The sequence below is a fragment of the Nannospalax galili genome, unplaced genomic scaffold (genome assembly GCF_000622305.1).
Source record: "Nannospalax galili isolate Female #2095 unplaced genomic scaffold, S.galili_v1.0 scaffold305, whole genome shotgun sequence".
In the NCBI taxonomy this organism is placed as follows: Eukaryota; Metazoa; Chordata; class Mammalia; order Rodentia; family Spalacidae; genus Nannospalax; species Nannospalax galili.
Window position 1 is genome coordinate 8,061,317 of NW_008356258.1, and position 21,240 is coordinate 8,082,556.

The following is a 21,240-nucleotide window of genomic DNA, read 5'->3' on the forward strand; positions in this document are numbered from 1 at the left end:
TTAATAGTGTAGGCTACCAACCAGGTGGTTTCCTTATTTTCTAGTATTTCTACCTTCCTTTCTTTCTTTCTTTCTCTCTCTCTCTTTCTTCTTTCTTTTTTTCCTCCTTTTTCTCTCTCTTTCTTTCATGGGGCTTTTGCTACTCTAACATTCCTCCCTCTGAAGAGGTAACCCTAAAATCCTTTTAGGGATTAGATAAGCTCCCAAATACTTTCAATATATGGCAATACCCAGAGATGGCAGTTGCAGAACTCCGAACTCTGACCATGCAGCACCCCACCTAAGACTTCTAGCCTTCTGCACCAAGGAATCCACCTGGGGTTATAAGCTACACTGTCGTATTGGTGCAATGTTTTAGCATCTGAGCCAGACACATCTACTGTATTTTCAACTTCCTAGAATGTAAAGTATGATATTTAAAATTTTAATTTTACAAAAGTAAAATTATAAAAAAGTATTCTTTGGTGTTCAAAAACAAAATTCAGTTACGAACTATTTTAGTTACAAAATACATAACTAAAATATCAGAAGTAATGGGCTATTTATTACACTATTATTTAGAAGATAAGGGTATTACAAGAAATATGAAGGTTAGATTTTCTGACTTTCCTTTAACTAAACTACAAGCCAAAGTCAGTGCTTGGAGCAAGTGACTTTACTGAGGAAGCTACACCTTATAGCATGATGTTCCCAAGGCAAAGCTCACTAGTTTATGCTTTATATTCTTTTGAGGTGCACATTTAGGAACATTCAACGGAAAAGGGAAGGTACCAGAGATGGAGAAATGTAATTTAGACTACTTTCATAGAGAGAGTAGGTCCTGCTCTTTACATTTAATAAACATCACTATGCAAAACAGACTTCCTCCCTGGGACAGAGATCTTAGTCACAGATATAACGCACAAAAAGTGTGTGGTCAACACAGTCAGTACATGATGGACTTATAAGAAATTGGGCCACATATGTTATTAATGTACCGGTTATTGCTTGCTTTAGTAAACATGGTAAGCTCTATGAGTAACTGATCATAAGCAGTTAAGACTGATGTTCACTCCTCCCCTCACTCACTACTGACAGTGTGTGGATTGCTACCTTTAGGACTGCTTTTGAACACCAAACAAAGCAATACATCTATTTTATTATTTTTATATGTGTTTGTGCTTGCATGATTTATGAGCTCCTCATGTGTGCAGGTGCTCACAGAGGCCATGAGGCACTGGATCCCCCGAAATTGAATTATAGGGTGTTATGGACCACATGATGAGGATGTGGGGAACTGAACCACAGTCCTCTGCAGGAGCAGCATGCAATCATAACCTCTGATCTTCCTCTTTAGCCCCCAGAGCAATATTTTTTAAAATAGGATCTCTCTGTAGCCCCAACTGGCCTAGAGCTCACTATGTAGACCAGGTTGGCATCAATCTCACAGAGGTCTGCCTTTCTCTCTTCCCAAGTGCTGAGATTAAGGGCATATACCACCAAATCAAGATAACAATAAATAATTTTTAAAATAATAGAACATTGGTTAGAAATATTAAGGTAAACACATCAAACAGATTTAGTGTGATTTTTTTTGGTAGTTTGTAATATGCTAGTGAAAATTGTAAATTGTCAGCTACTTTGCATTTTCATGAAGCTTGGTTAAGCAATATCTAACAAAAGTCAGAAGTTAAAGAAATAAGACAGAGCACATGCTTATTGTGTATGTTTGTTTCTCACACGGTGGGAGGTAGGGCAGGACTTCCAGTGGCAGAAGCACAGTAAGTGGGTGCTGTCTGGAAGCTCAGTCTGCAGAGCCTGAGTCTAGTCATATGATGTTGCCAGCAAACCAAGGGCCTAGGACAAGTGCTGCAGAAGACAGACCCCAAGAGAGCTACATTTGGAATGGAGGAACTGTCCTTAGAAGGATACTGGGTAAAGTACTGTGGTCCAGAGAGCGAATCAGTTCCTACTCACCCCAGTTAGTAGTTGTCATGGAAAATGAAGATTGGAATAGAAAGTTCCAGGACCCTCCCCCAGCTTCATAGCTCATAAAATGTGTCACTAACCCTTTCATAAATTACATATAATTATCAAGTCCTGTGCAATTCAGTTCATCTGAAATCACTGTTAAGACCACTGAAGAAAAGAAAACCATTACAGAAGACATTAGAAAGTAGAGGCAGGCAGGACAGACTCAGCAGAAAGTCTTTCTCTTTATGTTTTTGAACTGACAACTATCTTCTTGGTGTCTCAGACACAGATTTAGCATGTACATGCACACAACTGTGCACACACAGACACAAACACACATTTAGACAGACACACTTCACTTCTCCCCAAAATAGCCACATTCTTTTATTTGATGATTCAATACATTTTAATTCAAATAGTCACCACATAACCTAGGCACAATAGTAAGCATTTTACAAGCAAAGTATCATATTGATTTTCTTCTCAATTGCCAAAGAGTATAATAAGTGAGCTAGTTAAATGATATACTTCTGTACATTAAAATATCCATGTATTTATACAAGTGTATGGAGCAGAGTTTAAAGGTAAATAAACCCTAGCATCACAATAAATAGGATGTGTTTATAGAGTGCAGCACGGCACAGGACACTTTGTTGGGAAGTGGTCATGTCTTTTTCATGAAGGTGTTTTGTGTTTGCCTGAGCTACACTACTATTTCTCATAGAAAGGGATGGGTTAGCACTGATCCCAGCGTTGTTTTTTTTTAATGAATCTCCAATAATAGAGGTGGAATCTATGATAATTTAATTATTCCAAAACATCTCTGTGACCTATCAATTCTATTGATTTACCACTTCCACCTTTTGAAATACAGGTTAATCTAATCTCTAGCACCATACAAGAAGGAAATACATGTGTTTTTGACAGAGCAACAATGTTTTATTTCATCTTTGTTCCTCTGGCTATAACAATTCTGTTTAGAAAAAATTTACCAAGCTAAAAATAATTGATCTAGGTTGTCATAAAAAAGAACATTAAATACCTTTGGTAAAAATAGATATATTTAACAAGATTAGAAAAGCCAACAGTTATAATGTCAAAAGGAGAATATAAAAATGTACACAATAAAACACATAAGCCACCTCAGAGGTAAGGGAAAATAAGACCACTCCTCTTCGTGGGTTTGTTCCTCCAAACCACCAATGTATTTCTCTTCTTTTAAATGGCAGAAAATTTAAGAAGCATAGAAAATCCAGTCTCTCATATAGGCATGACACATGTAATTCATAACAACACAGCTCCTCTTTAAAAAACAAGTTTGTAGAAAACAGACCATTAAGATTTATATATGCAAACATAAGGGGGAAATTCCAATTTCTTTCTGCAATGTTCAGAATCAAGTTCTTGCTTTCACTGGTTTTATCTTTCTTATTCTGACATCATTTCCCCCATCTTGAGAACTAAAATACAGATTGCTACCAGTAGAAGAGGAACGTGGTCACTATGGAGCTTCTTAGCAATCTATAAACATTTAATTTGCTTCCAGGATTGAAGACCTTCCTTTGGACCTCCTCTCCAAAGCACTGCTGTGCAACTACTGACACCTTTTGGTACCTCTTCAAGAACCTTAATTTCTGCAGATGGAAGGTTGTTGCAGAAAACAACTGAGATTCTAGATGGAGACGATGGATGAGTAAGCTCTCTCACACAATCAGCAGCTGCACCTGACAGGTCTGGTGGCAGATGCTGGTGGGGATGTGGGATGCTGGTGGGGATGTAGGATGCGGGTGGGGATGTGTGCTACAGGTGAGGATTCGGTTACCCTCCTGTGTTTCCTCTGCACACACAGTCACACTCCTCATGGTGCTCCAGGGCCACATCAGTGAGTGACTTATGCAATCCCCTGACTCCAATTTTTGGTCGCAACTGAAGGACCTATAAAAGAATAAGTGTGAGTGTAAGTTGCCTTCAAAAATTCAATGTTCATCGTGTTTGACTTCATGGACAAATAACACTTCATCTCCAAGTCATACACCATCATCACTTCATAAAAGAAAGAGCATGATAATGCCACAATTTCAAAGCCCACTGCCTCAGAATATGTAACAGTTCTTAAACCGAAAGACTCACTGTGTGTTCATTATTTTCACAATGTAATCAGACAAGATAGACTTTCACCTCAAGTATTTTGGAACACTAATGCACAATTTGTTTTCTGTTTGCTAGATTCTTCCTCCCATATACTTATTCACAAATAGAACAAATATTTACACTTGATGCAGCACACTCAACCACAGGAATAGTGTAGAAAGAAACTTGATCACTCCACAGCTGAACTTGCTCAATTATGCTGCTCATTAATTTTCTTGGCCACACTTCAAGTCCTCTATAAACCTGATGAGATGGATTAGATGTACTTCATCGATATCAGCCTCAGTCACAGCTAACTATCTGCAGCTGGATCCTACTGTGCAGTGCTAAGTAGGCTTGACAGTAACAATAGTGCCTCTGGTAAATGAGCTTATTCACAATCTAGATTATTGAGGTTTCAAATAAAAAATGTAGGGACCCAATATGAACATATTTCTTTGTAATACTGCAATGAAAGGATCTTGCTGTGTAATCTATTAAAAGTATCTAAAGTATTGGATAGTAGTCATTTCTTGCAACAGAAATGATAAATTTTAGGAATTATGGTGTTTGGATTATGAAGAAAGACAAGAAAATATAATAATATAAAATTGTCCAGTGTCTTTGCTTTCTGTGTGTGATATAGATAAACCTTATGAAATGACTCTTTAAAGTCCCCATTCCTATAAATTATTATTAATCCAGGGGCCCAGGTCAAATCTTATGACTGTTCTGTCTGAAAGCAGGGAAAGCCTACACACCTCTTTTGGAGTACATGATTGTACCAGGGGTTAATTAGCTCACATATTTTGAATACTTACTGAGTGCCAGGCACAATAATAATGTGTTTACATACTTTAACTCACAAGAGTCCTATGAAGTAATCTACAATTATTACTCTTGTTTTACACATGAGTGAGCAGATTTAGACAAACTAAGGGACATAGTTGTTATTTGTACCTAGGCCAAAATGCCTTATTAAAATTAGAATAATTTTATGAAGGATTAATATTATTGATCATTCTGTTTATTTAGTAACTTTAATCCTTGGGAGATAAATTTCAAAGTCTAATAATAACTATCAGCAATTCTAAACTTGTAAAATTAGGTTTTTCAGTCTATTACATTTTACAGTACTAGACCAAAATTCATTAAATTTCTATTCTATTACTTTAATGTGAAACTTAACTGAATTGACAACTGAGTATTATTTGATGTCAGCATGTTGATGACTTTTAATGAGTTACAGTGGCATAAAATTTAAATTTGACAAAACTGCTATTTCTTGTGTATGCTTGCTGTATTCTTTTTTCCTGGAATGAGGCTTGATAAAATAAAATTGAAATATCAGCATAGCCAATGTGATCCCGTCTCATCTCTACCTCTGTACATCTCTCTATTCAGCAGGGAAGAAATTCAGTACAACAGGGGACAATCCTCCACTGCGCCTCTGCTTCCATCTGACATCTACTAAGACACAGCTGCTGAACCAAAGCTGCAGCTTCTCCTGCTCATCTTGGAGAGATTTGCAAAAGGCAGACAAATCTTGTTTTTTAAAAAAAACTGGATAGGAAATTCTAGCCTAGGGAGGCAGGTGTTGTTACTATGGTCCTTTTCATTTCCGTTAGAATGTTTTGACTCTTAGAATATGGAAGTAGGATTGAAAATGTGTCAGTAGATCCAAGACGGTATTCAAGGAGAGTTGTTGGATTTTAGGATGTGGATTAGGACAGCAGAGAAGAAAGAATGAAACTTTGATAGAAGAGATTGGAATGGAACTCAGTGGCACAGTGCTTGTCCAACATACGTAGGGCTATGTGTTCAAGAGTGTTATGCTTTAAATAAGAACTGTCATATACAGGTTCATTTATTGAATACTTAGCAGCTGACGGTGCTAATTTAGAAGGTGAATAAAACTTTAAGTGGTGTGACCAAGCTGGAAGAGTAGAGTGAGCTACATCATTCCCTGCCCACATTTCCTGATCATAATGATATGAAACAATTAAATATATCAAGTTCTAAATAAAACCCATTAGGTCAATTATGGAAACAGAAGAAGGAACAAAATACATTGCTGTTGTTAGGGTATCCTATAGGCTCTTTGCCTTTCCCCAGTGCAAGCTGCACTACTTTACTGTAATTAATCAGAATCAAAGGACAAGACCAGACAGAAAGGGGAAGATGGGAGTGAATGACTAATACACTGGCACAACTTGAAGAGTGAAAATTATATTCTGTGTTTTGTAAAGACTGACTCACTGAATCTTCATCATATGGTGTGTAGTTGGAAACCTACAGGTACAAAAAGTGAGACTCAGGGATTAAGTAACTTGCTCAAAATCACACAGCTAAGAAATGTTAGAACCAAGTCTGGATGGCCAGCATTGCACCTTGTGTTTTTTTCTCCAATCTATTATTTATTTACCCTTTTTTATAATTTATGTGTATAAGTGTTTTGCCTGCATGTATATAAGTGCACTCATGTCACACAATGCCCACCAAGGGCATTGCATCCTTTGGAACTGGAGTTAAAGATGGTTGTTAGCTTCTATGTGGGTGCTGGGAACCCAAACTGGGTCCTCTATAGGTGCGGCCAGTGCTCTTAAACACTAAGGCATTTCTCCAGTTCTGAAGTCTGAATGTTAAAGCAGTGTACTGTAATATGGTCTTTACTATCCTTGACCTTCACCTTGGCAGAAACAAATATAAACAATGATTTTATTATAATTTTTCTGTGAGTTTGTGTGTGTGTGTGTGTGTGTGTGTGTGTGTGTGTGTATGAAGTGGAATAAGGGATACTCTATGTGACAGTATGTGTGGCGGTCAGAAGACAATTTGTGGGAGTGGTTCTCCAATCCACCATTTGGGATTGAACTCAGGTTTCCAGTCTTGGTGGCAAGCACTTCTACTTAAGGGATCCATCTTGCCCATCCATAAATCATTTAAGAATAGTAAAGCTTTTCTAGCACAGACACCTTTAAAGTCCTGTACATGTACAAAGGATGACATGATTAAATATATTGTGATAGATAGGAGACTAAAAGATGCTTCAAGGGGCTGGAGAGATGGCTCAGTGGTTAATAGCATTGGCTCCTCTTGCAGAGGACCTGGGTTAGATTTCCAGCACCCACATAGTGGTTAGCAACCATTTGTAACTATAGTTCCAGGGGATCTAACACCCTCCTCTGACCTCTGCATGCACTTATATGCATGCAGGCAATACAGTCATACACATAAAATAAAAATAACAAAATACTTTTTGAAAATATGCTTCAAGAAAGAGGTGTCATGCAAGCTTTTGTACATATCAGGTTCCAAATTTTCTTCTCAGAAAAAAATTTGCATATGAAATAGAGACATTATAAAGGAGCAATTACTTTTTGGCAACATGTTTTCCTTCTAATAAAGAGTTCTAGTGACTGATATAAAAACAGCAAAAATTTTACTAAAAACAGTCTTGTACTATCAATAATGTGATGACAATATTTTATATTTTCTTCTTTCCTTCCTTCCTTCCTTCCTTCCTTCCTTCCTTCCTTCCTTCCTTCCCCCAGCATTTAGTTCAGTGCTCCCTGAGAGCAAGAATCTTTTCTTCTTTCCCTGCCTTCCTTCCTTCCCTCCTTTCTTCCTTCCTTCCTTCCCTTCTCTCTCTCCCTTCCTTCCCTTTCTTTCTTTCTTTCTTTCTTTCTTTCTTTCTTTCTTTCTTTCTTTCTTTCTTTCTTTCTTCATTCATGCTTTAAGACAAGGTCTCATGTATTCCAAGCTGGATGTGAACTCAGTGTATTTGGATAGAAGGAGCAGAGCTGAAGGCCTGTGTTTTTGACCTGCCCAGTTGACAGTGAGGCAGCACTCTTGGCACAGCCTGCCTGGAGCTCTGAGGGCCACTGTGTCCTGATCACCTACTTGAACTTGTAGCAGATAATTCTGCTCTCAGCACAGGAACCTTTGAAAGCAGGTGGTATGAAAACGCATGTAGAACAAGAGGTACAACAGCAAATAGTCTTATTATAAGCACTGAGTGCCAGTTTTAGATGTTACTTTCTAAAAGATTATAAACACAATCAAATAAGATATCTGGGGAAAGCCTGGGACATTACCAGATTTTATAGCGATTAGGCACCCTTGTGGAAGTAACAGTAAATTAATGATGGCTCTGAGATAGAAATTAAGGGAATAGGCTCAACAGTGCCTTTTCCCACACTTTCTCAGCTACCAATGGAGTGCTGGTGAAAGGCAGGAAAGTCATGACATAAGAGATAGAGTTGAGGAAACTGTGCACATACAGATTGAACAAGCAAGGGTTTCACTGGTGTCTTCATGTACATGAAAAATCATGTTATTATATAGACATCTATTCTGTATTGTTTTATTTGGGATAAAAATTAAAAATAATGAAATGAATTCAAGACAGAAGGAAAGCCATAATGTGGCACGGTCTTTTGTAGAACTTAAATCTGACCCAAAAGAAAAGGATCCTTTCTGGGCTTGTGCACACTGATAATGCTGCTGGAATTGATGGAATATGCATGAAGGTATTCCAGCACCAACGAGTTTAGGTTTCATTGCCCAGGCTGGCCTTGAAGTCTCGGGCTCCAGTGGTCCTCCTCCTCAGCCTCTGGCATAGCTGAGTTCATAGATGTGTGCCACTGAGCCCGGCTCCATTAAAGAAGATTTTGAATGCACAAGTCTTGTGGTTTCCTTGGTTCTAAAAAGCAACAATTACTAATATAACAGACTATGTTTTCCTTAATTCCAAAGAAGATGAGGTGAAGTGTGAAGGAATTCATAAACTGTTCAACATATTTGAGGCAACAGATATAATATGGACATCGGCCTAACATGGAATATGGTCTTAATGGGATTTATGTGCAATGTTATTCTACATGTAAAAACAAAGATATTGTTTCTCCAAATTAGACAATGATTTATTTCTAAGCTTGGATTTAAACTACTCTCCTTTAATTTTTGAAAAAATTTAAAGTCAAAAAGCTTCAGCCTCTTTTTTTCTCAGGAAAGATATTGTTTACTTTGTATAGGCAAGTGTAAGTGTGTAGAGCTGGGATTGAGATTGTAGCTCAGTAGTATAGCACCAACCAGCAACCACAAGATCCTGGGTTTGATCCCCAGTAATACAAAATAAAACAGAACCAAAACTTTACTGATCAGCCATGATCTACCAGTACACAATGAGCTTTGTAAATTCTTAATGTCTGCTTTAAAAGAAAAGGCTCTCATTTTAGAAGTGAGAACCTTTGGAGACCTTGTGTTTATTTTTCAGCGACTGGAACACGTCCTTCCTGAACATAATTCCATTGTAGATTCATTCTTTTGTGTTTATGAACGAAAACACCCGATATAACTGAAAAGAAAATGGTATCCTTACCTCATGGTACTTTTTTGTAACTTTGCTTGGAACACACTGACATTCGTTGCAGTTGTGAAGACAACAGGCACAGTTCCCTCCGCAGCGCTTAACCAGGAGGCAACCTGGCCAGAAAATTGTATCGGTCCTCTTTAGCTCTTCCCGTATAGACACTGAGAAGTTACGAGGTGTGCAGCTGTAGAGTCTCACCTCCTCTTTGAGAAGGTTCAGATCCACAACTGCATGTCATAAAGAAGAACAAAGAAAAAATATTCATATTTCTCGCCTGAGTCCCCTTCGTTAGCTCTTTTCATAGAGATCTAGTTATTCCATGAATGATAACCCGAACAATATCCCTTCTCATTTTAACTAGCTTGTATGGCTCCACGGCTCACAAATTGGACTTTCTGTTTCACTGGAAACAAAGCTTCATTATGACTTAGTGACCAATAAAGAGGTGGCATTGTGCAATATTAAGGACAGAGCCAACAAAATAGTTGAGAGCTATAAATAGGAAACTTTATATAGAGAAAAAGGGCTACACCTTTTAACCTTAGTCAAAAGGCAGACAGAGAGAGTATTGCAGGGAAGAATAGAACGCCGAAGTATGAATGCTTTGATTAAGAAACCAAAAAAGGATTACAGGCTTTTACAGCGAATGCAGAACAACTTACTGAAACCTATCCCCAGAACTTCCAGCGCCTTTATGGCCATACGGAACACAGCATACTAAGAGAATGAAGAAAACGTGTCTTTGAAGACAGTTGAGTGTGTCAGAGTGAAAGAAATGTTACATTTGTAGAGTAAAAGCAGAAGTTGTTGGAAAGCTGGGTTTCAAATGTTTTCGAAATTGGTGGTCTTTGAAATGTAGACTGATTGGATTGCTTCAGATTTCTCTTGTTCCCTTGCTGAAAGATGGAAGGAGTGTCTAATGTATAACCATTGACTCTGTTCCTTGAGTTAGCTGGTTAACTATGCTGTTGTTTATTTTTTTAAAAAAAATACCTACTTGCGAAGAATCAACAAATATCCTTTCATCAGTGTGTGCAGTAAATTCCCAAAGAGTGATTGTTTTTTTTATCTCCCAGGAAAACTGCATCACAACAATATCATGTTTACTATGAACTTATACGTAAAACAGGAAAAATAATTATTGGGGCTCTTCTTGATTTCAGTTTCTGCAGTACGTCTCTGCCTATCTTTTTCCTTAGAAATATTCAAACAAAACAATTCTAATACAACCGAAGTACTTCAGACCCTTATACTTATTCTTGTTTGTTTTTAAAAAGAGTGACTTTATCTAAAATATAATAAATGTTATATAAAATATAATGAATCAGGATAAGTATCTTTATACTAATATGGGAAAGATATAGACTTGAAAGAATTTTATGAACTAAGGATGCCTTTAAATAATAGTAACCATTGATACTCCAATTCTGGAAAAATAAACACTATTATTTTCTAGCAATTTTAAAATGTGAGGGCAAATTAAAAAAGCACCCGTTTTCCTGATTTTTTTAAGCTTATATTCATGGTCAAGTTCTTCTGAATTGTCAAAGGGGGTACATTTTAAGATTTTTCTTAGAGAAAAATCTCTAAGAAATGCTATATTATGTATATGTAATTGTAACATTGGACATTACACATGTCCAACTACAATTGAAAAAAGCCTAGGCCAAACATATTAATGCTACAAAACAATGCTAATGGGCCAATTTCAACAGTTTATTCAGCTGAAAAAGTATGTATTTTGTTCAGTAGGAAATCATAGTCTTATTTGAATATTTAAAGATTTTGTCTGAAAATGAACAAGTGAAAGGAAAGCTTTGAAATGTCTGAAAGCATGTGAGTTTATTCTTTTTTAAATATTTTATTTATTATTTTTATTTTATATGTATGCATCTTTTGCCTGCATGTAGGTAAGTACACCATGTTGTGCAGTGTCCACGGAGAACAGAAGAGACTGTCAGTTTCCCTGGAACTGGAGTTATAGACAGTTGTTAGCTACCATGTGGGTGCTGGGATTTGAACCCGGGTCTTTTGCAAGAAGAGTCAGTGTTCTTAACTGCTGAGCCATCTCTCCAGCCCCAGAGTTAATTCTTTTAAATGCCCGGAAAAGATTAATTCCTCTCTAGTAAAGTTAATGGTATTGTTTCGTTAATGATGCCCTTATTCTACTTTTATTTCATTTTGTTGAGGATCATGTGGAGATATATTCCTATTTTATCTTAATATTATATATGATTTTATATCTTTTAAAACCACACAAATACAACAGATGATGGCCACAATTTGAGACATCTAAGAGTCTTCAGAATATGAAGGAGGCTCCCAACTTTCAAAGGATCCTCACCTACCACACATAGTTTCAAACATACTATTTCATGAAACTAGAAAACCAGATTGCATGTGTTCTCCTTAAAATGTTTACTTAACCACAATAAATGGCTAGAATAGATTTCCCAAGTGAATTGTTATACCTGCCACAATGTGAAAATTTAAACACACTTTCTACTTAGCTTCCACTCATTTATCATGTTTGACACATAAGTCAAAAGACCTTTTTTAAAGTACTATTTAAGCTTGACTTAGAAAATACCTTATTTTGTTTTTATTTTCCTCTGTAGCAATACCATATGAATGAAAACTCTGAGTTAGTATAAAGACTATAAAGAAAATAAGCCCCAAAGCTTTAATGCACACTGGCAGTAACTACACTGAACTAAAAATCAAAGAATTTAAATTTGTGAATCATCTTTGTGCATCTGACTCCTAAGGCTTCAAACTAATGTAAGCTTCAAGATTAAAACATAATCTTGCAACAGAAATTCTACAAATATTCTGCAAACTTTGTGCATAAAAGTCAGGGAGAGAAAGAGAGAGTAAAATAAAAGAGGAATAGAAAAAAGATTATGCCTCAAGGCATATTTTTAATAACTATAATAAGTTTCCCTCTGTAAAACATTTGTGAATTAAAAAAGAAACCATTTTCTTGATTCTACCCTCCCATGACTGCCTCCTGAGAGGTCTTTCTAACCAATAAAGACATATAGCATATCACAAATCAAAATTCATGTTTTCCCAAGGAAATTTCAGCAACAAGCAAGTTTACCAGCCAGGAGAGCACTGACAAGAAATTATGGACACGTTTTACTTTGTTAGTTGTTCCTCCTTTTAAGATATTCAATCCAAGGAGATCATATTACCATAATGCAATCTGAGGGTGGTCTTTCTAAGATGAATGTGGTAACATTGTGATATGTTTATTCTGGGAAAAAAAATCTATTTCAATGTTTAATTAGAGACTTTTAAAAGTCTTCTCTGTTCCTTTGTAGAAAGAGTCTAGCGGGGGAGTTGATTTTGTCTAGAGATGTTAGCCCACACCTGCATTTTAGTTGTGTAAAGTTCTAAAAATATACATTGCTTTTCTCACACTTACTGCATGCTTAAAATGCTAATATTTTTGGCAAACTGCAAAGGGCTTCGATCTCGAAGGTGTTAAATGAGTATGTGAAAGACCTGGATAAGCACTGGGTTCCTTTAAGTACTAGCTAGCCTCTGGCCAAATCTGTGAGCAGCAGGCAGAGGGATCCTGGCTTAAAGGCAGAACTCAAAGGAAGCATTTTAGGCTGGGATCCAGAATCACTTGTCAAAATCTCACTGTGAGCTTAGAACCAATTTTGCAGCCCTGCTTCTTACAGATGAACATGATAATGTATTCCATATTTGCTAAGGGTACTCCTCGAGAGTTTCAGCTTGTCTTGAAGGCCTTCAGTTTCCTGTTCCTAAGTACAGGAAAGGGAAGGGCTGTCTGTAACTTACTCATCAAGCTGTTCATCAAGATCAGATCTTATAACTATGTAACCACCCTCAGCATCTGGGCAGGACTCAGCTGCCCATGTCCTTGAACTTATCCATGTTCAAACACTGCTAAAAGGAAACTATGTCTGTTGGCATAGTGAAATACCAGGGCTAGGCAGGTTCAAACGTGACATGCAGAGATGAAAGCTCATGATCTGGAGGGCTGCAAGGCGTTACGGGAAAGGCAGGAATCAGGTTTCTTCTCCTAAGATTTAAAACGAGTCTGGAGCAATCTGCTCCGGTGAATGGCTCAAATTAACTAAACACTGCCCTTGCACATAAATTCTCCTTGCTGTCACTCCATTCTCTAACTTGATCATGGGGGAGATTCCAATGTTTCTGACAGATTGAAACAGATTTTCTTGAGAGCACTGTAACTTCTTTTTTTCTCGAGAGCACAGTTACTTCTTTTACAGTCATTTGTGCCTGATAAGGCTATGTCACAATTCTATTGCTGCTAGGAGAATTAGCTAACGTCACTGGAAATTCGGGCAGCATCACTACCGATTTTTTGACTGTGTGGAATTAGCCTCAATTATCAGCACCTTTGCCCTTAAAAGGAAATAAGTCAATTTGGTCAAAAGTGATGGCTTCAATAGCAAATTCACATAAAGTGCACTTCTCATTTCATGTTCTCCTGTGGGTTATTGTTTCCTGGCTGTGAATTCTATCTTGGAAACTTCTATTTTGTGTTGGATTAATATTATTGTCCCTATTATTTAGAAGTTTCTAGGTTTAGGAAATAGAAAAGGACGATGGTAAAAATGATTTCTATGAAGCACCTCCCTTGTCTAGCCCCAAACTTGGTTTTGTGACTATGATCATTGCTCTTGAATCTCAAAATGTAGATAAGGAATAAATTAACATTTTTGTCAAATGCAATACAGTGGTTCATCAAAGTGATATTTTACAAGATAAATGATGGCAATTTCAACAGGAGTATCTCTTAATTTTCATTTTGTTTGTATTCTCATTTGCTACATTCATGTGTTGAAATGATAAGTAAAAGCAGGGTGTTTGAACATACCACTAAAGAAGGTTACACTCTTCTCTTTAGAAGCTGAGGTGAAAGAATCTCAAAACTTCAGCTGCTGAGAAAATTAAACGAGGTTCTAACCTGAAGCAGAAGCTTACCTCTGGGTTTTCTTCCAAAAACAAAAGCCTTGCCCAAAAGCTGCCACGTCGGCCTGTAAAGATCATCTAAGTCCACCTGCCATCGATCAGGCTCCAGATACCGAATCAGCTCTTCCAAAGTACTGAAGGCAGTCACCGCATTATTGAGCAGGTCCAGCGGCAGAGCAGAAGGGGGTAAAACTGAAGGGCTCACAGCTTCAGGGACTTGCTGAAAGTAAAATGAATCCTTCGTTAACTGTTTTGAAAGTGGCATTGCATTCCTTTTCCAGCTGTATACCAAGTTATGCTGACTAAAGCCGAGAGTACGAAAGGAGGATGAAATTCAGTTCAACTTAGGAGGATTCTTTTTTGCAGCAGGATCTAGTGGTGTACATCTACAATCACATAACTCAGAAAACTTTAAATTCAAGACTAATCTGGGAGATATTGGTGAGACTTTATCTAGCAAAAAAAAAAAAAGTCATTATTTTGGGGACTTCATGTTGATGAACCCTGAGCAATGTTCTATAAAAAGTGAAATGAAATATTTAATATCACTGTCACAAACTATGGTTGATGTAGACATCACATACTAATGTTAAACAATTAAAATATGTTTATTGCATGCTATGGAAGCAGGTGATGGCACCACTGGAGCTAGTGTCAGGTATGGGTTATGGATTTAGAAAGCATCTAGACCATGAATGGTTACCTTGGGAATTTCCCCTACAACTTGTTTCAACTATAAAAGATTTAATATATAGGATTAAGGCACAAGAGAGGCACTTGGAGAATTCCTTGACACACTGTATGACGGCCACACAGCTTCTAAATCATGCTTCTTTTTGATTTATTGGTCAGTAGAGTTGCATAGACCCTCCTCAAATCATACAGACTATTGCCATTGATCTGGTTACCCTCCAGAACTTGATAGTAAAACCCTGTTGCTGAAGAAACCACATAATTGAGTCATAGGACATGGAGAAATCAAGTTGTTACAGACCTGGAAACTTTATCTCTACTGGCTAGCTTTCATAGTGCTGGAAGGTGCTATGCACACCAACAAGGGAGGAAGATAATCAACAATCTTATACAACAGTGAACTCTATAAGCTACAATAATGACTGGCCTGACAAGACAATCTCATTGATGCAATAATGGCATGAATATTTTGAGAATAACTAACCACTTTCTGATTCAGTTAAAGGACTACTTCAGAAGATGGAACTCATGCCTGGTACCTTTCTTTGGACCAGAAAAAAATCTGTAACTGGCTAGGTTACAGGCACTAGGTGAGAACCTAATACTATTATTTTGTTGAATGGATACAGTAATAAACTGTTGCCTAAGTACTTATCCTTATATCCATAGCGGAGTGTATCTATCAGCCCTCATCAGAGAAGTTTCTCTGCAGTAGATGACTACTGAAACAGAAACCCACAATTGGTCAATGTAGAGAGGGTAAGAGATTGTGGAGTACTCGGCTCTAAATAGGGCATCTATATTATACTTCCTATCCCCAAGGCTCAGGGATCTTTGTGGAAGAAGGGGTGGAAAGATTGTAAGAGCAGTGGTAGTGGAAATCTGCAGCAAAGTATTATTTACTGGACCTGACAGGGCCATTACACACATAACTCACAGCAGCTATGACTGCATGCCTAATACCTGCATAAGATCCAGCCAAAATCCCAGCATGAGTAAGGGACAGGCTCATGAAATTCCACCCTTAGCAAAGGAGCTCTTGGTAACTGGTGGCTTCTGGGGCATAGAAAGTCAGTTTTCTTCAGGGATACAGTTCCTAAGAGGCTACCCATGCTGCAGTACATGGCCCAATACCCATGTATATACAGGCAATAATAAGTGAATTTAATCACATTAGATGAATATATGAAATTGTGAAGTAATAGGAAACTTAAAAATATCTCCACAGTTTAAATAGACTTATAATGAAACTTTAGCATGTTTTACTATTTTTTTTTACTTTCAACTTTTCACTTTTCTTCACCTAGAAAATGTCCTAGTAGCTAATTTAAGATAGTGCCAGATGAACTGAAAATTAAATATAAAATAAAGCATAGGAATTTGAGCAGAATATAGGTTAAAATATTTGAGACTGTTGAAAATTTTGATAATCAAGATTGAGAACATGGGTTTGTAGAGATGGCTCAGTCGTTAAGAGCACTTGCTGCTCTTGCAGAAGACTTGAAATTGGTTTCTAGCACCCATATTCAGTGGCTCACAATCTTCTGTAACTCCATTTCAGCAATCCTTCCCTCTCTTCTGATCTCCGAGAGCAACTGCACTCATGTACACAAGCATACACTCAGAGACACACTAATAAACATAATTAAAAACAAAACAAATCTTTAAGAAAGACTGAAGACATCTATCAAAGATCAGCTCAAGAAATTTCCCTATAAAATTTCTTTGAGACAGGGGACTTCCTGTAGCCCCAGCTGGCCTGGAACTCACTAGGCATAGCAGGCTTGTCTTGACCTCACAGATTTGTCTACTTCTGCTGTCAAAGTGCTAGGATTAAAGGTGTCTACCAACATGCCCAGCCTCCCTATAACACTTTTTAATATAAAATATTTAATGTATAGGATTCAGACACAAGAGACACTTGGAGAATACCCTGTCAAACTATACAACAGTCATAAGGATAGTATTTAGAAGAGAGAGAGACAGACAGAGAGAGAGAGAGAGAGAGAGAGAGACAGAGAGACAGAGAGACAGAGAGACAGAGAGAGAGACAGAGAGAGGCATAACTTGATAGAAGAAAATTAACAAACTCCAGGCAAGAAGTTTGAATAGTTAATAAACAAAGAAAATAAGTTAAAATTCATTACTTTTTTTTTTTTTGCATCACACTGGGAGCTAATACTCCACCTACTTGAATTAGAAAAGTTAAGAATGTATTACTGAGGATGTGAGCAAACTGGGATTCCTGGGCTTTGCCTGCAGGAATGAGTGTGTGGGGACACAGCACATCAGAGCTGGAACTGGATGCAGTGAGCACCAGAGACTGCTATGCCTTATGTCCCTGCAGTTACAGTAAGTGCAGTCACATCCACTACAGTGTTCCTTGAAACAGTCCCCGGAGGCAACCTACAAGCCCATTCAGGAGAGTATACATTAAAGCATCACAAAGTGAAAGGCAGGTAACTAAGTCAGATGGCAATTTCAGTAAAAGTGGGGAAATTTGAATATTCTTTATGCGAAGTATTTAAAATTCAGTAAGAATCACCTCTTTTCTCTAATTTTAGTGTTGACTAAAAGTGAGATATGTTAGAGCACAGTTAAAGTTAAAATAGGGGGCTGAAGTGATATCTCAGTACTTAAGAACACTGGCTGTTCTATAGAGACCCCAGGTACAGTTCCCAGCACCCACATGGAGGCTAACAACTCTCAGTAAATCCAGTTCGAGGAAGCACAGTACCTTTTACTGGCCTCCCATGGACATGGCATGCATGTGGCGCACTTACATACATGCAGTCAAAACAGGCATACACATAAAAATAAAAATTTTATTGATATTAAAATAGGCCAAAATAAGTATGTGAATAAAGGCAAGTTTTCTTATATATCTAAGTGATACCATTTATCCAAATAAATCCAGGAAGAAGAATATCAAATGAAACATTTGTGTTGATGTTCTTTTATAGCAATATTTAAAACAATAAAAGAGGAAAATATAAATATATAATATTGGAATAGTTTCTCAGACTGAATTCAAACAACAGAATAGTGTGCAGTCATTAAAAATGAGATCCTTCAGCTCTCTTTGTTGATAAAAAAGAAATGATTAAAAAAAAATCCTACCTAAATCATCTTTATTCAGCATATCACGAGTTCAGCATGCACAAGTTCACGTACACAAAAATGGAAAGGGACTTAATAAGGTAAAGAAAGTTCATCTGTGGTTTAAATGAGAATGGATGTTTTTCCATTTATTCTGAACCTTTCTGTATCTTCATGTTTTTCTCTAGTAGTCACGTATTTTTGGGGAAATCAGGTAAAAATAGCAACATCTATTCTAATTCCTGCCATATCAGGTCTTCCTTGTCTGTCAGGACTTGGGCCCAGGGCTAGACACTAAGCCTGGAGGCCATATGCCAGTCTCGCCCTTGTCTCCTGGCCTTCGGGGTTCATGCCTTTCATCCTATGCTATTGAACTCTGGGTTAATCTGTCTAAAATAAGTTATCACTGATTGTGTGATTTCTCCTCTGGAGGAAAAAAAAATCCCAATTCCTTACCCAGCATCTAAGCCCCACAATCTGACCTCAGCCTTCCCACCTAATCCCTACTCGTCAAAGACATGCATGTTTTGTTCCCACCAGTCTAGTCTCTCCACTAACTGCCACATGTCACACTCCTCCAATGTCTGCGCCTGTGCCCATGTTGCTTCCATCCTTCTTACTCCAATCTCTCCTGCATATTGATGGACATTAAGAACTTTTACCATTTGTGATGGCCTTTTTAAAGATCCTGTTTATCCAGGCAGCCCTCTGCAGCAGCAGGACCTCCCTAACCTCCTTAATACATGTATCTCAGTTAATAGACTCTGTAGATACCATATGGGCAACTTGTTTCAAAGGCAGAGACTGCTCTATAAACTAAAAAAACAGAAGAAAACAAACAAAAACAAGTATCCTTCTCTGGGCAGGGAAAGTCATTCCAGGGGCTGGGACATAGGATTTTGTGGGTACAGAATCCTCCCCACAACCACTAGGAGATGATGTTATTTCCTACATAACCGTCAATGTAAACGGCAACCTTGGACAACAATTTCCAAGGCCTCATTTTAAAGGCCTCATTTCAATAATGTCAAGGAACTAGTTAAAAAGTTAAGGCTAATATATTCTCAAATTATTTTATGATATTTTACGTTTGCCAATTATATTGTTAAACTTTTCTTTTTCTGACTGTGTATGTAATGTATGTGTGCATGTGCACAGATGGGGGTACATGTGTACCTGTGTATGGAGGTGGGAGGTCAATCAGGTGTCTTTCCTCAGGTGCTAGCCACCTTCTTTTTATGAGATAGGGTCTCTCATTGTCCTGGAGCTCACTGATTATGCTAGAAGCCCCAAGGGTCCTCAGCAGTGGGATAACAAGAGCACACCCCCATGTCCAGCTGTTTTGTGTTTTCTGGAGGAATAAGCTCAGGTTCTCATGCTTGAAAAGGAACCAAATGAACTATCACCCTAGTCCCACATCATTATACTTTTGAGACTGGAAACTAAAAGTATTAAGTATTTACGTACTCCAAGTATACTTATTATTCATGAAACACAAAATAGCTTTAGTAGAATGTACTTGATGATTGGTAAATATATTATGGATATATTCAGTGACATAGTAAAGATTTGTGTTTGTTTGCTGTTTGTTTTGAGACAGGGTCTCCCTGTGTCTCAGCTGGCCTGGAACAAGCTACGTAGACCAGGCTGGCCTTGATCTCCCAGAAATCCACCTACCTCTGCTTCCTGAGTGCTGGAATTAAAGTGTGTACCACCACACACCACAGGCAGCTGAAGTTTCGATTTTTAATTTGACCAATTTGGCTCAGATTTGCAAAATATCTACTGTGAGGGGCTGGAGAGATGACTCAGTGGTTAAGAGCACTAGCTGCTCTTGCAGAGGACCCAGGTTCAAATCCTGACATCTACATGGCAGCTAACAACCATCAGTAACTCCAGTTCCAAGGATCTGATTCCCTCTTCTGTCCTTTGTGAGCATTGTACAACATGGGTGTACTTACATACATGTAGGCATAACACTCATACACATAAAATGAAAATAAAAATGTAAAGATATGTAATGTGAGAGGTTGATGCAATTTTTTTAATTTAAAGATATAAATCAAAATGTATATATTTATATGAAATGCAAATCTGAAGGGCAATAATTTTCAAATAATTGAGCTTTATTAGTGATTATAAAAATTAAAAGTTTTATAATCTGCATACAGAAAATAAATGGTTTTTGAGTAAGGATGCGAAAGGTAAACATTACTTATTAAAGTGTTAGATTGCAGTATATATATTCAGCATGGTGTAGAACTTCTTAGACCTGGACTGTCATCTCACAATTGCATGGTTTACTTTTCTGCTTCGGGATCTGTTGCGGGCTCTGAGTAGAAAATATGTTTTGAACCAAAAGAAGCTACAATTGAAATCAATGTTGTTACCATAAAGCATATAATATGACATAACCTCCCCCCCCAATAGACCTGTAATACTGGAAAAACAAAATAAATGCACCTTGGGTTCAGCAAAGTGTCTGTATAATCTTCTGAAAAATGATAAAAGTAGGGGCAAAGCCTCTGGTCATGTGCTACATCACATGACAGTCTGACTGTTGGTGTGTAAAACTCCTGAGCTCTTAAAAAGTTAAATTCAAGCAGATAAGTGTAAAATGCCCCATCCGTAGCAGATTTCCCCCAGTAATAAAGTACAGAAAGAGAATGAATCAGCACACTCTCTCTGGATTCAATGACCAGCCTGGGCAGAACAGGGGAGCCATTCACACTCAGTTCACAGTCCTCTTTTTTCTGAGTCAGTAAAAAGGATTCTCAGGAGTGGGACAGCCAATGGAACAAAGAAGTCAGAGAAAAGAATACTCTCAAGAGTCTTCAATTCATATTTCCTCTTTCCAAAATGCCATTGTTCAGATTAGACTTTAGAGCTTTTTCTGCTGTATTTTGCATATTGAAAAGTCAAACAGTATGTCCGATATTTAAAAGCATTTATGGGCCAGTAAGATGGCTCAGCCGGAAAAGGTGCTTGCTGACCAGCCTGAAGACCCGAGTTTGATC

At 37.6% G+C, this 21,240-nt stretch overlaps 1 protein-coding gene across 1 annotated transcript in view; it reads right to left on the bottom strand.

The window, feature by feature from the left end:
* Window positions 1–2,307: 2,307 nt before the first annotated feature.
* The window catches only part of Pdgfc (platelet derived growth factor C), a 199,858-nt gene continuing 180,925 nt past the window's right edge, over window positions 2,308–21,240 (bottom strand). The window contains exons 4-6 of the mRNA XM_017803542.2: window positions 14,444–14,651; window positions 9,467–9,684; window positions 2,308–3,888 (exon numbers count right to left, since the gene is read on the bottom strand). Coding sequence (XP_017659031.1) covers window positions 3,772–3,888; window positions 9,467–9,684; window positions 14,444–14,651 — 543 coding nt within the window. The 3' untranslated portion in view covers window positions 2,308–3,771. The remainder of the gene's footprint in view (window positions 3,889–9,466; window positions 9,685–14,443; window positions 14,652–21,240) is intronic.